The sequence below is a fragment of the Ammospiza nelsoni genome, chromosome 19 (assembly GCF_027579445.1).
Source record: "Ammospiza nelsoni isolate bAmmNel1 chromosome 19, bAmmNel1.pri, whole genome shotgun sequence".
Taxonomy (NCBI): domain Eukaryota; kingdom Metazoa; phylum Chordata; class Aves; order Passeriformes; family Passerellidae; genus Ammospiza; species Ammospiza nelsoni.
The window spans coordinates 2,333,802-2,349,892 of NC_080651.1; the positions used below are offsets into that span (position 1 = coordinate 2,333,802).

Here is a 16,091-nt window from a genome sequence, read left to right on the forward strand (position 1 = left end):
AAAAATATTTATGCCTTGCTTGTTGACAGGGAGGAGAACAACCCAGAAACAGAAATCCAGTGATAGCAGGACTGTGTGCAAAAGCAACTCCTCTATCAGCAACAAAGCAGTAGCTGAGGGAAGAGACAGCAGTTCCAATGGAAGAAGGAACCATAATAAACACTTTGATTTTCCTCCCCAGGGCAAAAGACAAGGCTAAAACCCAACATCATTCCATGGAGGCCACTGCCTGAAGTGAGAAAAAATGCTCAAGTCCTAATTTCCATTATTTCTCAGTGTGAGCATAAATGTGAGAGGAGTGGCAGGAACACAAGCATCTGGCTCTGTCTTAGAGCCAAGGGGCAGAAGTAAAATACCACTTTGGTCTCTAAATTCCTTAGGGCACACCCCATTCTGATACCCACCCCGGCAAAACATAGTTTATTCAGACACAGAAACAATCCAGCACACTTGTCACACTTGTTTTCAAGTGCTTTGCTAAACCAAGCCAGAGCATTCAGGATCTGGTCCTCCAATAGTTTTTGTGACAGTTCCAGTTTTTCACCTTCTATAATATTGATACTTCCTCTGCCAAGAGGCAAACAAGGCCACATCTCACTGGCTGCAGGCTGCCATCAACAAACCCCTCCACTGCCACTGTACATCATAAACAAGTATGCTCCCCAAACCAGGCACTCCTATTCATCACTGGTACCTTTTTGTGGAGGCTCACTGAGGCAGAGATGTTTCCTCAGGGAACACTGCCCTGAAGAAATGTATCAGACCAGAGGTTTGATGATAGTCACAAACAGCTCTGCCTCCAGCTTCTCATTCATCTTTCCCTCATGAACTCAGGAGCTCCAGAGTATTTGCTACTTACAAAGCATGTCAAGTATCAAAGAACATGAAGAACAGTTCCTAGGGGCAAGATTGATCTTGCTTGTTTAACATCAGTTTCATACATCGTTAGTCTTACCAACAACACAGGGTCACTGCAGATACCTGTTCCTAAGCAACAGGAATGGACACTAAGAACTCATAAATTCTCTGTGTCTTGCAAGTGTGGGGTTTTACTTTTAAAGTTGAAAGAATTCAAGGTTCAAGTGAGACTCAGAGGGATCACAAACATTCAGGACTTTCACTACACTTTTCACCAAGAAATATTATCTCTAGTGAACAGAATATTCCCTGTGTCACCCTGAGCAGCCAGATTGGGCTTGATGCCACCACTCAAGAGACTGGGAGAGGGAAAAAAGTGCTACAGCTTGAACAGGCAAACACAACAAGGTTTGAATCACACAAAAATCCAGGGCATTCAGAGATCAGCTTTCCTCAGGAGCCTGTATGTACAGTGGTGCAGGAAAACAGCCCATCAGCTGAATCCCATCAACTTTGTCTCATGGTCTGCTGTTACTTAACTGATTTCAGACCAACATATAGTACAACACCTAGTGAGGAGGCAGAGAGAGATCACAGCTTTCTTGGCTGCTGTCAAACACTCCCACTGCCACATTTAATTTGCAAACGTGCCCCAGTACTTTTGCACTGATTGCAAATACCAGAAAGCAATGGGAACACCATACATCCTACTGTAGAGGAGAAACATTTGTTTTGTCTGGTAGAGAGTAACTTTAAAAGTCCAGTAAATGTTACAGGTGTAAGTGATGATGGTGTAGAAAAGCACCTCCAAACTATTTCCACTGGCTAAGTGGCTGGCTTGCTCCTCTGGAGATGAGATGATCTCTTCCCCTTCTCTGTCATGGCAGCACACAGCCACAGAGCACAATGCACCAGCTGATTTGCAAAACAGCATCAATCCACTCTGTGTTTATGGCTTTTTCTCCCCTTTCTTTCTAAACACGCAGGCTTAAACGTTTTTATTGCTTCAGTGATTTTCTATGTGCAAGACAGGATTTGAGAACAATGCATTAGCAAGGATCTATGTGCCTAAACCCCATCCCACACATCCAGCTGAAACAGCAGAGCAGAGATTCCAAAGCCCCTCAGTGCAGCTGGGATCAGGAAGCAGCAGAGACACACGGCTCTGGACACTCCAATGTGCAGGTTTCTAGGCTCAGACGTGGAAGGTACACAAATGTGTAATGAGTAGGAAGCCTCCTGAAGATTTTTACAAAACTAGAGACATCAAGCTGCCACTAACTCATGAGCTGTGTAAGACTGACTCAGCCTCCATGTGTTTTTTGGTGTGTTTGTTATGACTCCTTGAAACATTTCAGGAGATGCCTGCTTTTACTGGCACAGGCTTAAGAGTGCTGTGTTTGCTATGCTGACAGTATCTGGTTCATACTGATGGCTTCTACTCCCAACTTTTTGCACTAGTCAAAGCCAACAGTCAGTGTACAGGCTGATGGGATTGGAGAGAGGAGTGCCCAAATAGCCAGGGAAAGGAGAAATAGGATAGCTGACCACAAACTTTTCAAGCTGTAGGGAAGGTGTAAAATAAAGAGATCCACATTCAGCGTAAGGGCTGGCTCGTGCTCCATGTGCAGTGATAGAAGATTAGGGAGGAACCTGGGACATTTTTGCTGTTCATCTTGCAAGGGATGGGAAGATCATTAATGATCTCCATGTGGCTTTTTCATGCTAAGCCATCACTCCAAGGTATTTTGGCTAAAAGTCAAATCTGGGTATAAGCCTGGAAGTGCTGGGAGATTGCCATCCACTGTAATAATACTGGGGATGGACAGAGGCTAATCCAGGCATGGTAAAGGACATTATCCTGCAGAGGGAATAGTCACTTGGACATATATTTGCTGCTCAATGCTCAAGTTTCCCTCCTTGACTGAGGGAAGGATAAATTCCCCTCCCCTTTCCCAGGTTGTATTCAAAAAAGCCTCTGGCTGAAGGCAGTGAGGAATTGACAATCTAGAGGGCAACAGCAAACCAATCTTCAGCAAAAACACATCTACCATCCCCTTCTTCCCTTCAAGGCTATCCACAGGGCCATGAATTTGAAGGGATTCTTTTTTTCCCCCCAACCCCATAACCCAAAGTGGAGGAGTCAAAGGGTTAATGCTGTTTGGCAAAGGTCAGCCCAGTTTGGGGAGAGAGGAGAAAGGGAAGCATTGTGGCCACAGACAGCTCGCTGCGACCACAACGCCACTTGAGAAATGTAAAGTGATGGTGCTGCTCAGAGAAAAGCCTGAGAGCCCAGCTTAAACCCCAGGGCTTTATCACTCACAAAAGCCCAGCCCCTCGAGTCATTAATCGTGTGCTCCATGGCTGGGTGCCTCAAAGAGCAGCAGATGACACATGCCCAGCTGCCACTGCCGCCCCTCCTCAAGGTAGCGGGGCAGAGGCAGGTGCACTCCCCGTGCCCTCTGCTCGGGACTAATCTATTCTCCCTCCTTGTCCTCCGCCTTTCATCTCTTCCAGCAGCCCACGCTGACAACTGTAAATGAGATTAGACTTCAAGGCGTGGGGCAGATGCAGAACCCCCTCTGTGCATTGTAAAGAGACCCTTGTAGATTTTAAAATGTCTCTCCCCTTTACAACGCACAGCTTGGCAGAGGGGGAGAAGGGGACACGTTTCCTGTCACACTCTCAGAAGCATCTGATATGGCAGACGAGGCAGACGCTGGTTTGGGGCCTGGATGCTTATCTCTTATCACCATGGACAGTCTTCCCAGCAGCACCTCTGATTCCCCACTGACCTCAGCAGATGAAGTAGAAAGGTGATGACTATTTCCTACTCGCAGTTTCCACAGCCTCCTGTCTGCAGCACCACTCCATTTAAATGGGGACAGATGTCCCAATGAACACTATAAAGGCAGCAATAGTCCAAAATTCAGGCAAGGACTTGAAGGCTACACAAAACCCTGGGCTCAACCCCCCTGGCTATACTGCTGCTATCACTGCCATAATTTCCTATTCTTTATATTACAGTTTGTGCTCCACCTGTTCCCAGTGATCCAACAAACCAGCAGTGAGGCACAAGTTATGAAATCTCAAGGCACAAACCACTGCCTACAGCTCAGTGAGACCTGCCTGGAGAGGTTTTGCAGCCACAGCTGGCAGGGGTTTGCCAGCAACGATAGGCAGGGGAATGTTTCAAAGTGAAGGGTCATGTTTAGCTCAACAGTGCCCCAGTAAATAAACTGGAAATTCTTTTACAGCGTGGGAAATAGCTCTGCCTGCCTGCACTAAAGGCTACCCAGAAAAAAGGGACAGTTAACATAAAAGATCATTAAGTTCAAAATAATTCCCTTCCTCTGTTACCACCAACAATGATAATAGCTGCCCCAATTTTATGGATTGCTCTGCAATTTCAATTGTTCAGGAACCAGCCCTGGATTTAAGGCAGCTGCAAAGTCAGCATCTTTTAAAGCATATTTTAATGTTTTATGAGACCATGGTGGAGCAGGTTCAGCTGCACCCACTGCTGGTAGTGTCAGCAACTGAACTCTTCCTGGCAAGTGCATGTCTGTCTCTACAGCCTTGTTTCTGAGCTCAAGTTTTCCATTAGCTGCCTACACAGACTGGGTAACTTGGCATCTCTCTGCATTCCCCATAAACTCTGTTCATCTGTTGCCATCACACCCACGTACAAGTCTCAGGGAGGAATCTAGGATTTCTAAAGCAGCTGCAACAAAAACACAGCCTGGATTGACAAGCAATAGGATCAAGGTGTTGAAGCAGTAAGGAGGGTCTTTTTAGAGAGTTTTTTGTGTGTCTATTTAAAACAAGTTTGTTGTCATGACTACAAACCAGGGTATGGGTGAGAAGAAGTGAGAACTCCAAGATGAGGGCTGATAATGCTAATTCATCCTCAAAATCTCAACAGCCATGGGGATGGGGAAGCAGAGAAGATGACACAAGCTCCTAGCATCTAACAAGGTTAAAAGCCACCTTCAGAAGGCAGGTCTGTCCCAAGAACACTGATGTCCTATCCAGCCCCTTTCACCCAGCCCAGCCAAGGGCTGGGTAACACCAAGCAGCTGCAGTCATTGCCAAAGCAGGGGCACTGGGGACACGGTGGCAAAGAACTGCACCCAAGGCCCTAGAGAGGATGTAGCAAAGCAGGAACAGCCCCTCAGAACACTCATCTGCAGAATCACTCTCCAAACATCAGACAACTTGGCTTCAGCAAGGACTGGGAGATGTTCTCATGTCTGAGTGCAAGGCAATTAACAAATCTTATTAACACAGAGGAGCATGAAACTGTCAGCAGCTGCTCCTGGGATTGCTGCATTTTCAACTTTACCAGAAGATTAACAAAAAAATGGGGCTTTGGCCACTGAAGAACAAATGAAGAAAACCCCAAGTGATTGCAGAGGGATGGAGAGAGCTTGCTCTGCTCAGAGCTCAGATTCCTCACAGAGACAGCACAGAGCACGCAGCGATGGTGCAGGCACTGCAGAAGGCAGCAGATGCAGAGCTAATGTGTGTGTGGGGGTGGAGGGTGTTTATGAGCACAATAAATAAATGTATGAATCCCTATAAAAGTTCCCATATAAAAGTGAGTTAGAGCTGCCCGAGGGCCATGGCCTTGTAATAAAAACCACATCTTGCAAGCACAGTATGAGGCAGCAGCTGAACTGTAATTGTCTGGCTGCAGCACTGAAGAGCAGTGAGTCTGCCTGTTCCCAAACTCTTGGGTGAAGTGCTGACCCCACTAAATCCAGGAGGAATTTTGGTACTTGCTTCAGTGTAGTCAGGATTTTGTCCTGGGAAGGGCTTCTTTGAACCTCAAAGCATAGGAAGCAGTTCTGGGTCTGAGTTTTTGTCAAATTTAAGTTCCTTTACTTCTTAAATAAATCAGTCTGCAAGTGGCTGAAGATCCTGGCTTGAGATACTGACAGTTCCCAGTGTGACAGATTAGAGCTGGATCAAAACAAATAAAAAATTCCTACAGAAAACATGGTCAGTCACTCCTCTCTCCTAAAATAACCAAGCAAAAAGCACTGCTTTATGGCTGAGCAGCAATTTTTCCATCAAGAAGTTCTGAATTTTTAATTTAAGCTGGGGAGGGGGAGATCATAAAAAAACCAAACCCCATAATTTTTGTATGTCTAAACAGAAAACTTGCTGCTTTTTTTGGTCAGTAAACTGGAATGAAAGTTTTAAAAATACTTCCTAAAAAAAACCCAAACCAAACAAACGACCATTAATAATAATTTCATTCCCCTCTCAAAGGCTGGGGGTGTGTGCACTGACCTCTCCTTCACAGTTTTCTGGGGTGACAGAGTATAACAGCAACAAGCCACTTGCAGACTACCAGCCTGTAAATTCCCAGCTACTCTTAACACTTTCTCCAGAGCCTTCTCTTGCTCTCTTGGGAGGTGGTGAGTGCAGAGGCACACGTGTCTCAGCTCAGGTGGCTCCCAAACCTCAGTCCCAGCCCAGGAGCCACAAATGCCCGTGCACCCTGGGCCACCCATTGCCACTGCAAATGCACACCCAGTCAGGTCCTGACTGCCAGGGAGAGCTGCAACTGTTCCCAGTGCCAACACACAGGCTTTCTCTAGTTATTGAGACTGTCCTCATGTTTCACATGTATGCCAATCAGAGCTAAACAAAGTGCTTCCCTCTCCTCCTAGCACATTGCTGCTGGGAGTAGCAACCTTGTTCCATGACAAACAGCATCTTGCAATTCACTGCAGGACTAATTGCATTGCTTTGCTGATATAATGCTCCAGGAAGACGTCAGCTTTGCCCACAGGCAACAAGGACATCATTGATTTATTCAGGACTTATGTGTAATTGTCACAGGTTGCATTCTCTTTGATAATAAAGTCTTACAGACAAGGTTTAAAATTCAGCTGCAGCCCTAATTGAAACACAGCTAATTACTGAAGGTCTGTCTTTACAGCCTGTTCCATTGTTACTGGGCTAGTGTTCTGTACATCCAACAGTCAAACTCCCTCCCCCTAAAAAGAAAAAAAAAAAAAAAAGGAAAAAATCCCATCTACTATTCATATAAGTCCAATGGGAAATTACAGATTCCTCTCTTTGAGCCTGAGGTAGCTACCAGCCAACAGCCCCATCCCACAAGGACTCAATGACTTCAAAGGATGCTTGTAGAATAAGACTCCAAATTAGGGCCAGCGTTGGAGACAGGAGAATTCAAAGCGGCTGAAACAAACATTCAGCCCAGACCACAAGCAATTTATTGTGCATCAACCTCTTCAGTGGCAGCATCCCCTCTGAGCCCCAGCAGATTCAAACACACCACACAATTTAGGTGTGATCAACAATCATAATACCCAGCTCCCAACTGCCTGCTGACTGTAGCACAGCCAACTTGCTGCAGTCCAGACACGTGGATTAGCAGTTGGTCACGGCTAACCCTGTATAAATGAGCACTCATCAGAACAGGCAGCCCCAGTTAATAGCTGAATGATAACAGGACCCCCAGGGTACCAAGGACATCCTTGTGCAGGCTGCACCACAGCTTTGGCTTTGTAGTGCAGCCAGACACAGAGGCAAGATTATCGCTTCATAAAGCAGGGATGAAATCCCATCCGAACTTTATTGCCAGGATGATGCCAGCGTCAGAGGAAGCTCCCTCACAGAAGGTGACATTTACATGCACACACAACAGCACAAAAGTTTATGACATCAAGAGAGTGCTGCAGTTTAGAAGTGAATCAACCCTAGAAAAATCCCTGTTTATAGCTGCTACACATTTCAACCCGGCAGATGGAAGGGATACCACAAAGCAAACACGTCCATTAAAGCAGCTAAAAACATAATCTACAAACTGGAACCCACAACCCAAAACCTCAGCAGCTACAGTCTGGAGCTTTTCAGTGCTGTGCTGACTTCAGCCAGCTACAGAGCTGTCCCAAGGCTTTTACCTGACACAACCAGAGTCTTTGGTACAGAAGCAGATTCTTTGCTCATCCTGTGCAAGCTTAAAGCAGCAGGTCCTGCCTGGATGATGTAACCCTGCAGAAGTCAGTTTAGCTGCTGGGGAGCCATTTCGAAGAACCTTGTGCTGGTTTTACAGGTCTTAGTCTGCCTGCCTGAGAGAGCAGAAGATCCTTTAATCCCCAAGCAAGGACAGCACAACTGGCAGGAAACAGAGCACCTGCTGCAGCACCTTGGCTCAGCCCCTGGGTCACCAGGGATGGGCTCACTCCTGTCCCGGGCTGCTCTGAAGAGAAACTGAGAAAGGCCCAAAGCAGCCGTGATAATTATGACTTGCACACCAGCATCCTGCATGGGAGCATGCAGCACATTTCTCCTAGGCTGTATTTTAAATGCAGGGGAAAGCCAGTACAGAGGGAATTAACCAGAGGTTAGGCTCTTTGCTCACAAGACAGAGAGAATATATCAGTTGTTCACATACCTGATCAAATAGGGCTTTCCAGTGCTGAGAGGCAGCATAAGGGAGGAAAAAGAGTAAAAAGAAGGTATAAGAGCAATGACATTAACATGCAGTAAACTGTAGAAGTATATTCTAACAGAGAAATAACCAAATGATTTAATGCCATTTCCAACATCCTTCTTCATCCCAGAATCACCTACCCTTCCGGAGGAGGAGGAAGGGGAATCTACCAAACACAGGGAGAACAGTTTTCATTTACAAATCCAAATTTGGATGAACTCAAAACATTCATGTGTTAATTCTGTTTTCTCCCACTATGTCTATTTGCAGGCAAGCAAGGAAAAAAGGGGTTTTTAGTCACAGAGATCAAGAAAGCTCTGTGTATACTGACGGAATGGATGAATTAGCAATGTTTTTCCAGATCACTTTCTGAGATCCTGTGGCCCAACACTGACCCATCAATTCCTTTGCTGGGTTGTCAGAGCCCTGTCTGCTGCCTGCTCCTGAGTCTGGCTTTCTGCAGGCTTTTGATAAGCCATCAGTTCTCTGAGCCTCACATGTCCACATCTGAAAAACAGCTAATTCCTCCTGTGCAAGGTGGGAGGGTGGAAGGCTGGAGAGAGCCCACTGCAAGGATTTACCCCACATCTTCTGTTCTATCAGATCTGCCTTTAAAATGCTGTATAGGAGGAAGCTCCACTTTGATGCTCACAACCATGTGAACACTCCACAAGTCCTTGTCACTTGGAAACAGAAAAAAATAGCTGGAAACTGGCTCAGATTTCTGCTTTGTAGGTGAGACTGATATCAACTCATCTCCCTGCCTCACTGTCCCATGAAACAGAGGAAATTCCTACTGAATTGTTTAAGGCTCTCATCTATCCTGGATTTAGGGGCCAGTTGAGAAGACAGCAACTTCCATGGGGCAGCACTGGGGTAACTACTGGCTTGGGATCCCCAGAAACATTTGAACATTTCCAGGTCCGTTGTTTTCTCATTTACCTTCCCAAAAAAGAAACAAATTGAGTAAAACAACAAATATCAGACCTTTATAAGCAAATCTCCTCACAGTGCTATTAGCAAAGCAGAAATCTGGTTAGAGTCTTATCTAGTCTTAGAAGAACATTTCCTTTCACATGGTAGGCAAATCTAAAGCAGAATTGACTGAAGAGACAGTGGGGCATCAGGCCACTGAATTACTTTTCATTAGTTAAGTTGTTGGCTCCCCTCCTCCCATGTCTCTCTCCATTTATAAGCTCTCATTTATCATCATAAATCAGTCTAGCACTTTAAACAGAACATTTTGGGACTGTCTGAATCCTGGCTTTATGGAATGCTGCTCTGAGAGCTACAATGACATCACAGCTGAGCTGTTACACACTGTCAAGGCTGTGACAGCCAAACCTTCACTGTGTTATATTTTTGTGGTTAATAACATATAAAGAACTGACCTTGTGTCAGTTCTTGCTGGCTAAGCCAGAGAGCTTCCATCAGGCTTTCAGATGTAATAGCAACAACACAAATCAACCCCCAGCTAGGTCTCAGGGGGCACAGAGCAGTTGAAATTTTCAGAGATGATGCTCTGTAGCCTGCTTGTTTCAGCAGGAAATCTTGGCTGAGTAGAAGGAGGGCATTTACACCGCTTCCTGCTTTTCTGACTTGCAGATGATACATGATACCTCAGGCTTCTGTCACATCATCTATTGCCAGGTCTCAGCTTCCCATAACCAGTGCAGCTGCAGGCTTCGGTTTTGTTGATTATAGAAAACAAGGTACAGAGTCAAATAACAATGCAAGTAATGGCAAGACACTGCAAGCTGGATCTGACCCAAGCTCTCCTACCTCAAGGTCAAGCAGGAAGGCAGCAGTGGAACTGGGATGAGAATTTAGACTTCATGAGGGACAGCTCCTGTCCCAGGAGCCCAAACCTGCCAGGCACTCAGCATTTCAGCATCTCCTGGGCCCCCTGGCAGGATTGGATTGCTAATGGCTGCGTTTGTGTAGAGGCTGGAGCAACTCCAAGGGGCTCACATGTATCACAACAGGAAATCTTTCGCCTAGGACCATCCAGACAAGCACAAAATTTGTCAGAGAAGAAAAGGTCACAGTCTGATGTAAGCCAGCAATGGAATTTGGAAACCTGGACTGTAAAAGCTCCAGGAAAGCCACCATTTCCAAGTCATAGCTACACACACTCCTGACTCAGGCATCTCCTCTTAGGACTGTCTGGCAGTGCTGTAGCAGAGGTCAACCTGCATCACACGCTCCCTCCTGACTGCACTGTGCTCAGGAATACAGACTGGGAATGCAGCTCTGGCAAGCAACTGCACTTCCTCCATTGCCCTCTGGGAGGAAAATCCAACAGTAACCGAATTCTAGGTGATTCAGAAGGGCTGGGGGGTGAAACACAGGCTCTGTCCCTAAGCATGCCTGGGCGGCTTCCTCCAGCAGCATCAAAAAGGCTGAGAGAGGGCCGAGGGAATGTGCCGCTGCTGGACGTTCAGCTCCCAAGTGTCCCTTTTGTAGTGGCGCAAGACCCGAGCCAGAGCCCGCTTCAGAAAGACATTTAGTATCCCTGCTCTGTGTCTGACAGGCTGGAACAGACCCTGCACTTACCGCTGCAGACTGAGCAGACACTTTTCAGTCCTCATCCCAGCCAAGTTTGCTGGGAATGAGAGCTGTGAGCAGTCCTGGGATGCACCAGGATCTCTCACGTTCACTCCCTCCCAGACAGGTGCACGGCAGCTCCTGCCTCCGGGTCCGGCAGATGCAGAACGACTGCCCGAGCTCTGCAGGCACTGCCGCCCAGCACGGCAGGAGCAGATCTGGAGTGCGCAGGACCCCTTCGCGTCCTTCTGGGCTGGGTGAGCAGAGAGCGGTGCTAAGTTATCCATCCCTCACGTGCCTTCAGAGCTCGGAGGGTGGAGAGAAGCCATCAGCCCTGCCGAGCCGAGAGAAAACTTACTCGACTGTTTGTCGCTCGGGGGCTGGAAGAGGGAGCAGCTCCCGAGAGCGGGAGCGTTTCACATCTGTCACCCTCAGGGTGGCTGTGACTCTGGAGGAGCTCTCTGTCCCCCGGCAGCCTCTCGAGACAAGGCGTCAGCTCCTCGCCAGGCTCCAGAGTCGCGTCCGTGCGCAGTCCGATGCCCCTGCCCGATCAGCCGCCACCCGCCGGACACGGGCACCCAGCGAACCGGGAGCTGTCCGGGCTGCCGGGGCTGGGAAGGACGGGAGCTGCGGCCCCGGGGACGGAGCCAGCCCGGCGGCTGCTGGAGCCCGCAGACACCCAGCGGCGGGAGGCGCGGAGGGCGGCGGGGACGGCGGCTTTCCCTGGTCCCGCAGGGTCACCGGCCCCGCTCCTGCGCCCATCCCGGGCTTCAGCTATGAATAGCTTGAGCCGATTATCCCGGCCCGGGGGAAAGGGGGGAAGACACCGAGCAAAGGAAACTTACATCCTCTGCGGCCATAGGTAGGACATCTTCGGAGTCCAGCACCTCGATTTCTTCCGCCTCCGAGCTGGCAGCCACAGCAGGGGAAGAGCTGGCGTGAGGCTCCGGCAGCCTGTCTCCCATGCTTGGAAACGGTCCCCCTCCAGCCCCCGCCCCCCCTTCTCCCCAGATCCTTAAAGAAATTAAACCTAGCTGCCGGTTGGCAAACTTTCAAGCGCAGCCGAGCCTGCCTTCATGACTCCCGCAGCCGGGAGGGGAGGAAATCCTCCATGCACGGAACATCCAATTAGCGCGGGCAGCGCCGGCGGGCGGCATCCCCGCGGCCGCGCTCCGGCCGGGGCAGTGACCCCTCCCCGCCTCCCGCCCCTGCGGCCGGGCGGTGCCCCCGGCCCGGGCACGACCGGCGCCTCCCCCGAGCCATCGCCCGGGGACGGGGGTCCGCCCTTCCCGCCGCGGGGGGAGCCCCGGGGGCGCTCGGAGGCAGAGCCCGGAGCTGCGGCACGTCCGAGATGCGGGCTGGGCGGCGGCGGGGGGGCAGCGCCGGGTGGCCCCTGCCCAGGGCCGGCACCGCCTCCCACGGGGCGACCCGCGAGGCTCGGCCGTGATCGGCACCGGCACCGGGCAGCCCCTGCGGCGGGGCCCGGCCCGTTCCTGCCCTGCCCTCCTGCCCGCGGACAGGTGACTAGACGTGCCGGTTCATCGGGGCTCCCTACAGACTTCTCTGTCCTAGAGGCTCACCGTCAGAGGCTGGTGCGGGGGTTTACATCTTTTACCATAATTATTTGTTCCTATATGTCAGGATGGACAACTTAACCATCTGGAGCCTGGATTAGGAACTTGAGGAATGCCTTGACTGCCGGCAAAAATCCAGCAGTTTTAGCTTCTCCCAATCAAGTACAGAAATAGCAGGTTGGCAAGGGGGAAGGGCGAGCAGAGCCAGGCTGATCCACATGGTGCCAGTGCCTCTGCTTTCTGCTAAAAGCCAGACAGAGCACAGTCAGAGCAGAGTCCAGCACCACAGGCTGTGTTTTCTTCATGAAAAGGTCCGGTACCAGATCAGACACACCTCAGCCACGAGTACAGAACCAAGCTGGAAGCCCCTCTTTTCTCTACAACCTGTTTAAAAATCAACCAACCACAAAACCAAAAACAAATCAGCTAGAATACCTCTGGAAAAGGAGCAGGATCTTCCATGCTGCAGTAGCAGGGCACACACAGAGAAGTAAAACCAGAGCCCTTGGACCTGAAGAGAACTTTTCAAGCTCAGGATTCAGGTAGGAAAATGACAACAAAATAAAAGCTCTTCTCAGGTCTTCAGTGCAGCTGACAAAGAGGAGGGCTTCTGTCCCCTTAATGACATCAGTGAAACAGAGCAGACCTTCTGCACATTTAAAGGCAATTCCTGGAGCCATTTCTCCCTGGTCTAGAGCCTGTCCAGCCTGCTCTCCTGAAGCATAAGAGCAGGATACCAAATCCAGCACTTCTGAGAAGCACTAACCCACTTACACCACTCCTGCCAAAATATTCCAGGCACTAAACAGTGATTATACAAACAATCTCTTTTTGATTGAAAAACTAAACCTCATCAAAACTTCAAAACAGATGGATAAGCAAAAATATGCTATGCCAACAGAAAGAAACAGCAGTCATTATGTCTGTAGGGAGGAGGGAAGTGAGTTTTTAGAGTAAAGAGAGAATACATGAGCTGAATTTCAGGGGTAACAGGTTCCATTCAGCTGGGGACTGTATCATCTCTGATTCCAGATGCTAGTGGGAAAATGCCAACTGTGAAGTCTAACAGGAATGCAATCAACAACAGCGAGAACCCCCAGAACTTCTTACCTTAACACCAAACTCCCACTAAATTGAGAAATTGCTGCAAAATTACAAGTTCATTTTTCTTCTCTAAGGACTGTTTTTCACTACGGGTAATGATAGAGTTTGGGTTGTTTTTTTTTTTTTCAGGGAAATATCTCTGCACATTGCACATATGAGCTAGTGCTGTGCTATAATTGCCACAGAAAGGAAATTAACAGTATTCTAATGAGGAGTCTTGTTACAGACAAATTATCATCTTGCAAGTGTGTGAGAGGCTCTTAATTTAGAATGCCATTTCTCCCCACTGCATACCCTGGTGACTCTACCTTGGAAGACAGTAATTGCTAGATAAACTGGGGGGTTGTGGGCCACCCCAGAGCAGATGCAGACAGGAGGGACTTCAGAAGAAATGCAGACAGAAAGGACTTGAGATAATAAACCCCAAGCCGTTTTCACACTCAGTCATATAGGCAACTTTTACATTCCAAATACTGCAACCAAAATGTAGATGCATGGCCTCCCTGCATTGGGGGTGGCTCAAAAGGTCAGCTCATGAATATGCAATAACCCCCCTCAGAGCAGGGACCCAGCCAGCATCTGTTAGCTCAGCCCTCTGGGGCGAACCTGAACACTTTGTGCACCAGTCCTTCCTCCACCCGAAGGAGCCCTAAAGCTACAAAACTTCCCAATTCTTTTCTTGTAGCTTTTACAAAACTTCCCAGTTCTGACAATTGGAACTATGTGGAGAAAGCTACCCAGCTCGATTTCCATACCAGAGCTCAGCCAGCTGGCCAGACTTGGGAGGCAACTTCTGAAGGAAAATGCAAAATTTTGGATCAAAACCCCAGAATGCTGCACACAAACACAACCTTAGGAGGATATTAGATTGCACATACAGAGCTGGGACTGGATCAGACCTCTCAGATTCATTCAGCTAAAAACCTCTAAGGACCACAGATGGTTTGAGACAGGGGCTTAAACTCAAGCCCAAAAGGTAACAGTGGTAAAGGACCCTGAGCATCACACTCCTTGTGCTGGGACAACACAAGTTTACCTTTCAGAACCAATATGAATCAGACTATATGTGCTACCATTTGGCTTCCCCCTGACTCATGGGTACTCTCCCTCTTGAAGTGAAGGAATAGTGGGAAAAAATAAACTCCAATCTCCTCTGTGATTTCTAACTTGTGTTGAAAGACCACCATTATGACCCTCCCTATTCCATGTTGTACTTGGAACTTTCCAAGTGCAGCACTGAAAAAGCACTAGTCTTTCCACCTGCACCCCTCTCTGCCACAGTAACTGTTATTGGTTGCAGCTGGTTCAATTTGTCTTTTTGGTTATTGTTAGGGAAATAATTAAATCTGCCATTAACCCTTTTTTGGGGCAGTTGTCTTAAAAGGGAGCTCTCCTATCAGGTCAGCCTTGTGGTATTTTAAAATGTCTGCTTGTTTTTGCCTGTCACCTGCTGGGATCATAACACAGGTTCATTCCTAAACAAAATAATTGTTTGAAATTGAGACCAATTAGTAATTTAAGGTTAATTTCCAACATAAAATCAAGTCTTGCTTACTATTAATCCTGAACTGACAAGCTTTCAGACAGGAGGTCAAAGCTGAGGCATGAAGGGTGTGTCTCCGAGGAAGATGAATCAAGGTCTTTGTCCTATCAGTGACTTTACACCATGGTCAGGCAATTCATGCATCAGACTGAGCAGGAAGAAATTGAGTCTGGTTGTGGAAAACACAATGAAAGAAGTTATTAGAAAACTGGTGGTGCCAGAAGAAAGAAAACAAATTGCTGTTGAGAGTAAGTGGGCTGGGGTTCTGCTCCTTCTTCCCAGCACTTAATTGCAGTAGCTAACTTTTGGACATTCTTCATTATATAGAACAGAAGAATTTCCCCTCACGGTAACTCATGAGAGGAAGAATTTCCCCTCACGGTGACTCTAACCCTCACAGGATTCATGACGGCTTGGCTGGCGGCACCAGGGCTCCCTCAGGGAGCACCAACGACCCGCCTGGGTGAAGCCACAGCAGAGCTGGATAGCAAGACTTGTACGCTGTTCCCTAAGAAAATTCCGGTCCCCAAACCACTGGGGAAAGCCTGTTTTATATAAGCAGGCGGGGATCCGCTCCGTCCCTCACCTGCGTTGCCCGCCTCGGGCCGTGAGGGTGGCCAGGCAGCGCCTCAGGGCAGGGGCGCTTCCCTCAGGGGGACGGCAGAACCCGCCCCGGCCGGGCCGGGCTGATGAGGCCGGGGCCGCTCGTTCCTCACGGGGACCGCCGCTCCCGCCGGGCCGGGCTGCCGGGGCCGCTCGTTCCTGACGGGGACCGCCGCTCCGGCCGGGCCGGGCTGATGAGGCCGGGGCCGCTCGTTCCTCACGGGGACCGCCGCTCCCGCCGGGCCGGGCTGATGAGGCCGGGGCCGCTCGTTCCTGACGGGGACCGCCGCTCCGGCCGGGCCGGGCTGATGAGGCCGGGGCCGCTCGTTCCTCACGGGGACCGCCGCTCCCGCCGGGCCGGGCTGCCGGGGCCGTTTCCCGCTCCCGC

The 16,091-nt window shown here is 49.0% G+C and overlaps 1 protein-coding gene across 2 annotated transcripts in view; it reads right to left on the reverse strand.

The window, feature by feature from the left end:
* The window catches only part of RHBDL3 (rhomboid like 3), a 57,717-nt gene extending 45,873 nt beyond the window's left edge, over positions 1–11,844 (reverse strand). For both annotated transcript variants that reach the window (XM_059485671.1, XM_059485669.1), the window contains exons 1-2: positions 11,725–11,844; positions 8,294–8,317 (exon numbers count right to left, since the gene is read on the reverse strand). In XM_059485671.1, coding sequence (XP_059341654.1) covers positions 8,294–8,317; positions 11,725–11,844 — 144 coding nt within the window. The remainder of the gene's footprint in view (positions 1–8,293; positions 8,318–11,724) is intronic.
* Between the last annotated feature and the right edge of the window lie 4,247 nt (positions 11,845–16,091).